Consider the following 13,227-nt stretch of genomic DNA (forward strand, 5'->3'; position numbering starts at 1 on the left):
ACAATGGATTCCAAGTTCCACTCTAGGAATTAATGAGGCACTGGAGCTGGGGAAGCCTTTTATTGATTTGACTCAGTCACAAGATGTGTGTTCAACTTCTTCTTCCCATAATTCCACCTAGAGAGGTGACAAATGTGGCATTGTGGAGGTTAATTAGAAGAATGGAATCTATCCTCACTAATTATTTGTTCTAGTTGTGTATGTTTTCAGGAATCACTGTCTCTAAATTTAGGTTGGTTGAGGGTGAACTTAGTACCATCAATGTTTGGATTCTCAAGTCTTCTCACCTAATCTTAGTAAAGGGAGTAATATAATGGAAAACACTGCTCATTATAATAATTTGTGTTTTATTAATTTTTCCATTTAGTCAATTTATTTCCACAGTGGAAATGCTTTATTATTTTAGAGAGAATCTTCATTTAAACGACTCCTCAACTCCTAAGGTATCCAGAGCCAATGTTAAAGATTTTGAGAGGTGTTTGGTTGTTGAGGAGGGTGGAATTGATTATACTTCCGTGGACCTGATGACATGGTTGGAGACTTCAATCAAGGAAATGTTAGTGATGAAATGACTGACGTTAGCTTTGGATAGGTTAAAAATCTGGGTCACAGTTATTTCATGGACCTAAGATTTATGTCTTTCCTGATATCTCTGGTAAAATCAGAGAAAATCAGGAAGGAGTTTAAGCTCTTGGAATAAGTTTCTTTTTGAAGTTTCCACAGAAATGTTCCGTGAAGTTTCAGGGTCATGAATATGTATTTCTTGACCCAGAACAATTGGAAGAGTAAGTGTGAAACTATGAACGGACTAGAGGTAATGGCCAGTAGTGACCAGCATACTGTTGAGGGGATGGATATAGGGAATTTAGGTATTGGTATGTCAGGATGGTTTGTTGAAACCTGTTTTTCTTCTATATCTTTACTGTGAATTGGCTTCTCTTCCACTTTATAGGTTGTATTTCTCCTTTTGTTTTCTCTGTTTGATATGTGGGGAATATTGCCTTTGCCTATGTGATCTTTTGTGTTATCATCTAATGGAGTTGTATTGAAATCTTAAGAAATCAATAAATATTAAATTTAAAAAAATCTTTCTCTGTGGATTTGGAAGCTGGGGAGGGTAGGAGTTCACGTGAGGCCAGGAATAGTGAATAAAGTACAGAGACCCAAGACTCTAGATGCACACACATTTGCTAAAGCCACTTAGAGCTCTAGAACTATCTCACATTTTATTGCGTAATGCCTGGAAAAATGTTCCCAAACTTGTAAGACTAAAGCAGAATAAACAGTGGTACCTGGGGTATATTTCCAAAGTACAGTACACAGCTACTTATGGAGGGCAATTTTCTAAACCTTTTTTGTCTATATAGAGGGCAATTCTATAAAGGGGGTGTCTACATGGAGCCTATTAGTATCGCATCATACCTTATGCTATCAATTTATCTTGTTGGCCAGACTGGATGAACTGGACAGCTCTTTATCTGCTGTCATCTACTATGTTACTTTCGTTTATCGAATACTTAGTGTAGCAGGGAAAATATGCACATATATTTTAGGCTTGACTACCTACATCAGCCATAGAGCAAGTACAAATGCAGGCGTCTAGACTGTCAAAGAAGAATGCATATAGATGACAGTATTCTATAAGTAACGTGTGCAATTACGCTTCTGACTTGCACTTTGCCCAAACTCTGCCCACTTGAGTGCCCACTTGTAAAAAGTTACTCCTTTGTAACCAAGTGCGTTTGTCACTGGAACACTGTCATTTAAGTGTGTACGTGTTTAAAATGACGAGACTTACATGCTTACTTGCCACCTAAATCTAACAGGCTCCTTCTAGAGTTAGCCTCCACAACGCTGTTTTACATGTGCAAAATGCCTCTTATTAAAACAACCTATGTGCGATGCAAGCAGGCGCATGCTTGCAGAGTAGGCGAGCTCAAAGGAGGAGTTTGGCCACAGGATGGGCAGAATTATGATTTACATGCACACACATTATCCACCAATATCTCAAAAGAAGAGTGAAGTAAATATAGTCACTGAACACAACCAAAAGTTCTCCGTATTCTTGTAGACCATTCAAACCCATTTAAACTTAAAGATGCTGAGAATTTATAATGTTTCATTTTTTTTTTTTTAATTAACCAGGAGGAAAAAGCCTCAGAAATGTGCAGGTGTATATGAACTTTGCACCTCTGCTCTTCAATCATAGGCTTTAAAACCTCCCAGTTTTTAATATGTTTCTTTTACTTAAAAAGACAAATTACTTAGGGCCCTGTTTACTAAGCTGTGCTGTGGGCGTGGTAGCGTTTTTAGCGCACACTAACGCTAGAGACAGCCATATATTCCTATGGGTGTCTCTAGCATTATCGCGCGCTAAAAACGCTAGCACACCTTAGTAAACAGTGCCCGTAGCTTTTTATCTTTTTAAGTAAAAGAAACGTATTAAAAACCTGGAGGTTTTTTAAGCTATGATTGAAGAGCAAAGTTATCTGAGGCTTTTTCCTTCCGGTTAATTAAAAATTTTAAAAAATCTTAAAAATTATAAAATCTCAGCATCTCTAAGTTTAAATGTGATTGAAAGTTCATTTGCTGTAGTTTGAATGGTCTACAATACTGTATACTGATCCGGTGAAGTTTTGGTTTTGTTCAGTAATCATGCATTACCCACTAACATTACGCCTGCTCCCAAGCAGACAGAACTATCAGCTCCCATTTTGCAACGCCTGCCCTCTTACCACACATATTAATTTTCAAAGAGAAACTACATTAAGCACATGTTGGGGGAGGGGGACTAATAGAACAGGGCATCTATGTGAAATTTCCAATGGCAACATAGACATCTAAGTGCCTTCATAAAAAAGGCTCCTAGAATGACTCCCAGTGGAGCACAAATTTACACCTACTGCAAAAATGGTGTAAATATGTGTATGTAATTTTTAAAAGGTTTGTTTTGGCACATATATTATCAGTATACACATATAAAATTGTCCCTTGTGTGCATAATTTTAAAGGACTCTATATTGCCATGTGTGGGGTCAGATTGCATCACAATTTCCATACATATCAGCAGACACTTACACTGCTCCTAAGTGGGGATAAATGTACACAGGTTACTTTTACTGTACATTTCTGCAGGATTCCTGGATTTACCCAGCCTCCACATCTAGGTGCCTTGTTATAAAATTCACATGTACACTGTACAGCTCTAGATTTTAGAATGCATGCAAATCAGTGCGCATAGCTGATTTGCGCATGCAACTTAATTGCTTAACAAGCTAATTAGCGCCAATAAGTGGCCACTAGCAAGCAATATAGGTACTAATTGACACTAATTAGAATTTATGCACGCAACTTTCTAAGCATATTCTGTAAAGTGGTACACATAAATTCTAACGTGTAGATCACAAAAGGGGACATGGCTATGGGCATTCCTGAAAATTGATACGCCCAATCTGTGTCTAAATTAGGCATGGGACATTTCCACCAGGTTTTAGTTGGTAGAAATGGTTGCATCTAAATTTTAGTCGCAGGGACAGGTGCTACACATATTCTATAAACTGTACCTAACTTTAGGTGAGGTTTATAGAATAACACTAAGTGCATTTCTTTTTTCGGCACCGATTTTTTAAGGTGTAATTTACAGAATTTAGTCCAGTGTGTAAATAAAGATGCCCAATCTTGTCAGCCATTTTCAGGGACCAGATTCAGTAAATGGAGCTGAAACATAGGTGCAGCCTTTATCGAACAGCACTTAGAACCGAATGCCTTACCTAACTTTAGGTGCCAAACTTACGCCTGCTGAAAACCTGGTATAAATACTGGCATCCAAGTTAGCAGCGCTAAGGCCGTATTCTATATCTACACACACAACTTTTCAGAACACCCCTGGTCACATCCCCTTTTGACTTACATGCTATTACAGTTAGGCACCCTGTCTGATAGAATAGCAGATGCATGTGCAAGTTTTAATAAGTGCCAATTAACACCCAGAGCTCATTAACCAATTAATTTGCACGCACATCTCAGCAGCACGCCCACATCTGTGCATCATACATAGAACCTGGGGGCAGATGTATAATTCTTCATAAACATTGGCCCCTAGATGCGTGTGTACTTCTGAAAATATGAAAAACAAACACTGTTCACTCCCAACAATGCTAAAATTACATATATTACAATGCCCATGTGTACTTCGAGCCTGGCGGAGCACAGCACATGGTTTGCAAAGTGCCCTCAGTATAAGAAGGGACAAATATTCTAGTGCGATGAATCTGCTTTATAGGGTGTTTGAAAACATTTTACTCTACAGAGCTGTGGATACCCGGCACTTAATGAACAGCCAGGTCTGCCATAGTACATTACAAATCCTTGTTCTTTCTGGTTCTTAACAGACGTGTATGCAAACATCCTTTAAAAGGAGAACTATGAGCCAATGTGGGCACCTTGTACCCATAGGCCTGCAAAGAGAACTTCCCTGTGGAGTAAAAACCTGCTCACCAACAGTGCTGTGGAGATCTTGTTCCCCACATATGCTACATGTATAATGTATGCAGGGAAATGAACATGTTGGGATTTCAAAATAAAATTTTGGGGCATACTGCAGCCAGATCCCCTCCTGCTCCTGCAGAAAGGGGGAGGGCAATTTGGAAACAGTTTTTTGCTATTTGTTTGCATAAATCCCTTTAAAAATTGCCCCCCCCCCTCTCAAACAGATACAAGCTACACAGCTGAAGAGCGACCTCAGCTCAAAAATGTTTAGAAATTACTGAATGAGGGCAACGTTCAGCCAAACAGCCACAGCGCAATTCGCCCACCTATCCGTATGAGCTCCTCCTGCTAAACATACAGTCTTACTTTATATGGATACCTATACAGATAAGTATTCCATGTATGTAAGGGCTACTATTTATGCAGTCCACTTAAACAGAAAACCTAATTTGGAGAGTGGTTTCCACATAACTTTTAGCCTTGCCCCTCCTCAACTTATATTGTGACTGTATATGAACTTATATAGACAGATGAATCCATTCGGTGATCAAAGAGATTTAAAGCAAAGTACTTCTGTAATCAGCCTCCACCCTCTTTGTTAAAACACAGTGCTGTTCTGGAAAGAAATGGTGCTAAGCAGTAACTGCTGCTATAATAACATGTTTGTACAGGTGGCAAGGGTACAACTGAAATAATAAATAATCATCAAATTGAGACTGAAGAGGCATTAGAAGTTGAACTTTTGAGCATTATAGGCCCTACTGAAGAAAGACTGGTGTCATAGCCAACAAAGGGGAAAAATCCTTTAAGGAATCAAGATCTATCCTGGCAAGCAGCTGGTCTCCACACCTTCCAATTTACATAATTTCTTTCATATTTACTATTTCATAGAAAGGGAGAATATGATGGCAGATGAAGGGTCTAAAGCTCAGCTAGTCTGCCCGATTTCACTGCCATAGACCCCAGCTGATCTCCGACTTTCCCCTCATTTCTTCACAATTAGTGATCCTCTGTGCTTGTCCCAGGCTATTTTGAATTCCATTACTATTTTTTTTTTCTCCAACATTAACCCTGGGAGGCTGCTCCATGCATCCACTACGCTTCCGTAAAGAAATATTTCCTGTTGCTCCCAAGTCTGTCCCCTTGGAGTATCAGACTGCAACCTCGTCTACAGCATTTTTCCACTGAAAAATATTTACTTCTTGTGCATTTTTATACCTTTCAAGGTATATAAATTTGTCATTGATTGTGCTACAGCTCTTTTACCAATTTCCCACTGCAAATCAAACCAAAGGTTAGTTAAGCAGAGTTCAGTTGAATGAAACTTTAGCAGTGCACATTTACCAATAAATGGGGACATCTTTTTCTCTGCACAAATGATTGTCTGCTGGATCCATCTATGTTTTCACAGAAAGCACTAGCATTTTGGCTAAAGGCATACAAAAGTCTCCATGTGCCCTGTTTCCTAAGAAGGATATCGATGTCATTGTTTTGACAGGAAGTGCTCAGAAAAGTGCTAATATCCTTATCACCCTGCTAAGTCCAAGGACATTTCGTATATACAGGCTGTTCTTTATTTCAGTACTTTTTAATACTAATATCAATACTAATCTCTGACATTATTTTAAAAATTCTAGTGTTAATTCATCGGCTGTCCCAACTTCGACATTTGATTATGCCTGTTCTTATCTGTATTTTTCACAGGGAATAAATAGATGAGAAGTCATTTGACAGGAAACATATAACAGCACTAAGACTAGAAATATCCGCATGGACTAGAGAGTTACTACTTTTGCTCATGTAGCTTCTTAGGTGTGTGGTTTACCAGTTCCAAACAGTTTTTGTTTCTTCTAAGATGCTGTGCCCGTTATCTGGCCATTATATTCAGCAGTCTCCATTTTTAGGATATAAGGGATTATGCTATCAATTGGAACATTGCCAATGAGACCAGTAAAAAAAAGTTCTTCTGTAATGCTGGAACTCATGAGTCGGAGTGCTGGGAGGCGGACAAGGATTCGAGCGAGCCTAGAAAAGATATTCCAGAAAGTTAGAAGCCAACAACTTCCTATACACAGCATCTCTGGAGTAGCAATTTGACACAGCTGATCTGCATATTAAATGCTTTGGCTATGTGTATGGTGTGGTACACTCCCGGAATTGTGGTAATTATTTCCCTCTGGAATTTGGATATCAGTCCTCCTACCCACTCTCAAATCTATCTGGAAGCAGTGTGAAGCCAGGGGCAATTCAGCCAGACCAGGCCTCCCCAAAGATTAGGTATGGCCCAATACCTCTTAGAGAGTTGGTGTTCCTGAGTGATATCAGAAGCAAGTCCCTATATGCAGGGCCCTTGAAATGAATGAGGCCAATGACAGTTCTTTGTACCCAACCCTCCTAGCCCAAGGAGCAAACCAGGTATTTTTATTATTCAAAATCAGTTGGCAATACAAACTTCTACATTAATATAAATTTCACTCAACTACCGACCTCAAAAAAATCCACAATAGCACATAGACTGGCTCTGATGTCTTCAATGGCCATAAATGATAAATTTTGTTCTCATGGCTTCTATACTTCATGAAAGCTAGGTTATATTAATAATACTATTCCCTGCAGTTGACTTAAAACTTTACATATCATTTTTCAAAAGGGATCTAACTGGGTGAATAGATCTTTACCCAGGTAGAGTGTCTAAAAAGCATGCACAGGCATCACAACTTGTGCATGCTTTCTGCCACATTAAAAAAGAGCATCTATAAAGACTTGTTCAGATTGAAAAAATCAAGTACATAATTCACGCATGTTCATTTTCCTCCGTTCCCTGGCTCACAGAAGAAGAAAATGCAAAGCATATGAAGGCTTTTCTGCCTACATAGGTGAATTTTCTCTTTGAAAATTGCTGACAAACTCTATGGATACTTCACCTAGGTGGTCTACAGAAAATGATCCCTATAGGGGTAATTTTATAAAAGTATTTGCCAAATGAAAAGCATGTTTTTCACACAGATATTGACGCTTTTATGCACATGCATAGGTAGGCATCCTGGTAAGATGGCGCACACACATCTATGTTTACCGCACCTAGGCATTCTTGGGGACATAACATGAGTGGAACAGGAGCAGCAGAAGTCAATATATATCTGGGAGTGAACACAGATGAGTAACTTCATAAAACAGTTTTCACATAACTCTTCAAATTTGGGGCCATAAACACACATGCAAATATGCAAGCTGACATGACTGAATGTACTTATATATGCGCTATGTGTAGGCATTCCCAATAGCAGAATTATGATGTATGCATGGTGCTGAATAAAGTTGCTTTTATCGACCTCAGGCTGTAAAGGTTTTTTGGTCCACCCCTGTTTCCTGGCTTTCTGTTTGGACTACATGTAGGGTTTTTTACCTTTACTTTTTGGTTTTGGTATGCATGGATAGGCCAATATTTAGGTCTTGGTGGTCAACGATTACAAAGGAACTGACCGTCTTGGGCAGAAAATGACTCAGATATTCAATGCCAGGTCTAATCTGGGCACTAGCATTCACTATCTGGGTTTTTGGTGGCCATCAGAAGTTATCCGGGTATCAGATAATCTTTCTGCTATCCTAATGTTAATTTATTCCAGACAGAGAATGGGACTTGCAGTTGGGTTTCCGATGCTGCTTCAGAGGTGCTAAAATATTGCAAGCTAGGTGTTTGTGAGTGACTATTTTGTATTTTTGGTGTAGTAAGTTTGAGATATAGTAACTTTGAACAGTATTTTGCTCATATCACAAACACAGTGGTTGACTCAGTGATGGTTTTGAATGAAGCAGTTTTGATCGTAACAGTCATATTGAGCTGAGAACATAAAACTCCTGATGTTCTGAGAGTCACTCACTTCACTTTGTAGTATTATATTTAATATGATGGATTCAGCAGTTTCATATGAGTGACAGAGCTTTTGTGTTCTTTACAAGGTTCTTCCCAGTAAGGGCCATGGCAGAAATACATATAACAGCCCAGCTTACGGCCATGGCTGTACCAGAGCATCTACTCCTGAGTGATGTTCCTTCCTGTGACTGTAACATTTGGAAACTTTTGTGTTTGTAGCTGTCATGATGGGATCTCTGACTGGTCTTCTCCAATGCTGGACAATACATGTAAAGACCTCTTCTGCCTGACTCCACTCTCCTGGGTGGTCTAGGGTGTTTCTGCTTAGAAAGTCGGCCTAGACATTTTTTTCACTCTAGCCAGATGAGCTGCTACTAGGGCCAGCAAATGTCTCTTTACTCAGCTCATCAATATCCTCTCCTCTTCAAACATCTACTGACATTTGGTTCCTCCTTATCAAATTTACACAGGCTATTACTGTTGCATTGTCCAACATCATTTGCACTGCCTTCGTCCACACCAACTGCAGTAACACTAGCAGAACTAGTCATATTGTTCTTGCTTCCAATCAGTTGATCAGCCAACCTGTTTCCTTTGTCGACCAGCATTCTTGAGCTATCTCACCTCAATAATGGACTTCTCAACTGCTGAGACTGGTGCCAGTACAATCATAGTACAATCTGGTATCTCCAGATTCATACCTCAGCATAGGCTGGAGGACTGCAGCCACTACAAAAGGCTGCTCCTCACCTTTCTTGTGAAGGTCAGAGACACCTTTAGCTTCTGTGTCTGATGAGACCAATGAGACAGAAGAGCTCTCTGTAGCAGGTACATATGAGCTCTGGCCCATGGCACCAACACTCACTGTCACAGGTCACAGATAATCCTAGGCCTTTGGATTTGCTAGGCTAAGTAGACTCCTGAACAGAAACCATAATTTCTTCACCCTTTCCTTGGTCAGTAACAGTTTTCCCTGCCAGGTGCTGAAACACTCTCCCAAATATTCTAGTGTCTCTAATGGGATCAGCTTGCTTTTGGATGAGTTGACCATCTATTCCAACTCCTGTGGGAACTGAACCACCCATCTTGTGGTTTCCTTGATCTCTCTATACAACTTTGCTTGGGTCAGAAAATTAACTAAATAGGGATGAACCAACACACCCTCCTTGCACAAGGCATCCGCCATGACGACTATTATGTTCTCAGCACTGTGGATAGCCCAAATGGAAGAATGTGGAACTGAAAATGCTATCCAAGACTCACAAACTGGAGAAAATGCTGGTGCTTTACCTGAATAGGGCTGTGCAAATAAGCTTCTTCAGGTCCCAGGACTTTAGAAATTCTCCATCATACATGAAATCACAGATCTTAGCCTCTATACCGAATTTCTAAACACACTAAATTGGGATGAAACAATCCCTCCTTTTTGGGCACTGCAAAGTAGATTGAGTATTGACTGTGCCTTTCTTCAACGGGAACTGGAATGATTTCTTCCAGCTGTGATGGTCGATGCCTTTAAGACAGACTGATAGGGAAACTCTAAGAAAGCACTGGGGAGAAGAATAAGCATATTCTAGGGCATAACCTTTGCATATGACTTTGAGAACCTATTGATCTGAGGTTATCTGGTCACACCTCCGGTAAGACTGCTTTAGCCATCCTCCTATAGGGGGGGGGGGGGGGGGGCTGGAGAGCAAGTTCCTAAAACCTTATCATATCAGGCTGTTAAATTTTGTAATTCCTTACCAGTTTCTCTGAGGACTATTTGAATTTTTGTAAGAATCTAAAAACTTATCTTTTTCTAAAATATTTTTAATCGGCTTCTTATTTGTTATATTTTTGTAACCCGCTTTGAACCAATCATTGGGAGTTGGCAGCCTATAAAAATCATGTCACATCACATCACTGGAAACCTTGGGTCATCCCAGAGGTCACTGGTCTCGATTAACACCTACCTCTGCTCTGAAAGGACTGACACTTGGACAAAAACTAGTTTCATTATGTGCTGCTTATTCATCTTGTCTATATCTCCTAGACTCCTTGAAACAACTTCTAGTGAATAGACCATGATTGGACACTCGGGGCTAGATTCTATATATGGTGCCTGAAAAAGTCACGCATAATAAATTTCCGCCTAAGCGTATTCTATTAGCCACTAGCGCATCCATAGATTCAGGCGCAGAGGGGCATATTCTATAACTGCACATACATTTTGGAAAGCCCAAGAAATGCTCATTACCCCGCCTATAATCACGCCCCTCTTTGGCTCCGCGCATTAGAATTTAGGTGCTGTGCGTTACAGAATATGCTTAGTGAGTTATGCATGTAAATTCTAATTATTACTAATTAGTGCTCATTATTGCTTTTTAGGTACTGTTAACAATGCTGATTGGCTTGTTAAACCAATTAAGTTATGCGCATTGTTACAGAATACGCTTGGATTTCAGCGCGGAATGCTGGGCACAATATACAGAACCCAGCGGTCTGCGACTATCCTGTAGAGTCTTCCAAACTCTTATCCAACTTCTCCAGGTCTTTGCCAAATAGTAACTGTGAAGAAACAGCGTGTTTAAAGCCTGTAAAATATATTGGATATTTTCCTGCATTGATTATATTCTGGTGTATTTCTCCTATTTGGTGTTTCTTTGCTGTAAAGCTGTTATAGAGAACTGAGTGTTTTTTCTTTACTTTGACATAAACAGAAAGCAAGAAGCAGTATATATTTGAAATCTTGTTTACTGGGCTCTGATTGGCCCAGGAATTCATCTCATTTTGAAATCTTGTTGACTGGGCTCCGATTAGCCTAGAAGCTCATCTCATTTGAACTTTACTGGTTTTGAGTTCAGTTTTAGCCTGGGAGAAAAGAGAGACAGATCTCTTTGCTGAGGTTCGGTGAATTATATGTCCTGATCTTCTCAGGTACTGTTTAGGCAGTATAAAGATGTTTAGTTAGTGTTATAATTGATCCATATTTCAGTTACCTGTTATTGTTTGCTATTTGCACTATTTTGTTCCACTGTTCAATATTTTTAAGAGAATAAACATAATTGTTTGTTCACCCTGTTTGTCTGGACTGATAAAGAATCCTGGAGGTTTATGTGTTAGGTCTGTGAGTATTTTCTGGGAACTAAGGGACAACTGGGAGTGTGGCCTCCAGTAACCTAGAAATCACTGGGGATAGTTTGTTTTATTTATTTACTATATCATCACTTATGCCATAGCAAGTCAGAACAGTTTGCAAGTCAAAAAATTGTGCAATAACACACAAATTAATTTAAAATAGAAATTCCATAATGCTGGGGATAAAAAGAAGAATGCTTATGAGCGGATTGATTCCCATCTAGCCCTTGAAGGTGGGGATATAACTAGTCTATTGTCTGTGAGCGAACAGAGCATTCGCATTGGTGTGTACAGTATAGTTAGGGTTGCAAGGTAAGATGAAGTTGCCGTATATCTGTCACAATGAGAACTTTAAATTTTACTCTGAAGTTTATTGGAATCCAGTGATATCTAGGTTTGATTATAGACTCTGCTGTCTCTTTCAATGATCAGATATCCGATGTTGTGAAAAAATCATTTTATTACGTTTGACAATTACGCTCCATCATGAATTCTATAGATAAAGAATCCCTACGTACTGTAGCATACGCTTATATTACAACACGATATGATTACTGTAACATTATCTATACTGGCATTACGAAAACTAACCTAAAATGTTTACAAACTATTCAGAACACAGTGGCCCGTATTATCTGTCAATCCTCAAAATATGATAGGGTCACTCCTCTCTCACTTTAAAAAGTAGCCATCTATGTCCATAGTACGACCTGTGAGCCCACTAGAGACAGAGAAAGTACCTGCATAAAATAAATGTAAACCGCTTTGAATGTACCACAGAAGGGCAGTATATCAAATCCCATTACCCTTACCTTCCCCATCATGCACAGCTATTGTTCATACTCCTAGCACATTTTAAATAAAATCTGTTACTTTTACATTCGTTTTGATCAAGTCACTCACTACCACACTTATACATTTCAAATACCTGTAACTATCCTCAGGATAGGTTTTCTGGACATAGTCCTGCAACTCCATTTGTGCCTTCTCTTGAAATTTCTCAATCTGGCTCATACTCATCAGACCAGGGTGATCTGAAGAAAAAGAAAATCTGATTTATAAATCCTTAATGTTTTCTCCAATTGCCACAATTTCACAGAATTCCTATGAGAAATCAAATACTACCACCTACTGCTGCAAAACTTAGCAAAGTTCTAGCTTAGCTAGGCCACACATCAAGCACAGACTGAAAGCAGAGGCTCTGTACCCTATGTGTGTGCAGTCTGGAAATAAAGCAATTTGATAATCTGAAGAGATGTAATTAGGGTAACCATATTTGCTGCAACAAAAAAAAAAAACAGAGGACATAAAATAAAATGCAGCCTTGTTTCCAGCCCAACCCTATCCTGTCCACAATATGCCCCTGCACCGCACAGTCACCTTGGCCCCCCCATAAGCATGTCCCCTTTCCTTTCCCTCCCATTCATGACCAGCATATCCCCCTCTTCTCTCCAACCCCTTCATATGCTGTATTTCCCCCTTTTCCCTCCCCCCATGCATATCTTCCTCCCCAATCTTTTTCACAGCCTCCCTCCATCCAGTTTTTTTTTCTTATAGCCCCCTCCCTCCACCCTTACTCCTCCCCTCCCATAACTTATTGCGCCCTGGTGGTCTAGTGATCTCTTTGGGGCAGGAAAGAACCCCACTATTTCCTGCCTGGCAGTGACACTGACCTGCTCGCTGCCGGTGCTGCTTCAAAATGGCTGCTGAGACTTCGGTAGCGAGCAGGTCTGCTGCAGCACTGG

General features: G+C 39.8%; 1 protein-coding gene across 6 annotated transcripts in view; it reads right to left on the reverse strand.

Moving 5' to 3' along the window:
• Positions 1-3,529: 3,529 nt before the first annotated feature.
• NR2C2 (nuclear receptor subfamily 2 group C member 2) overlaps positions 3,530-13,227 on the reverse strand; it is a 102,665-nt gene continuing 92,967 nt past the window's right edge. For 5 of the 6 annotated variants that reach the window (XM_030206177.1, XM_030206180.1, XM_030206175.1 and 2 more), the window contains 2 exons: positions 12,411-12,516; positions 3,530-6,513 (listed from right to left, as the gene is read on the reverse strand). In XM_030206177.1, the coding sequence (XP_030062037.1) occupies positions 6,339-6,513; positions 12,411-12,516 (281 nt within the window). In that variant the 3' untranslated portion in view covers positions 3,530-6,338. Of the gene's footprint in view, positions 6,514-12,097; positions 12,223-12,410; positions 12,517-13,227 lie in introns of those variants that run through there. The other variant, XM_030206179.1, reaches the window with a different exon arrangement.

Source organism: Microcaecilia unicolor, chromosome 6 (assembly GCF_901765095.1).
Source record: "Microcaecilia unicolor chromosome 6, aMicUni1.1, whole genome shotgun sequence".
In the NCBI taxonomy this organism is placed as follows: Eukaryota; Metazoa; Chordata; class Amphibia; order Gymnophiona; family Siphonopidae; genus Microcaecilia; species Microcaecilia unicolor.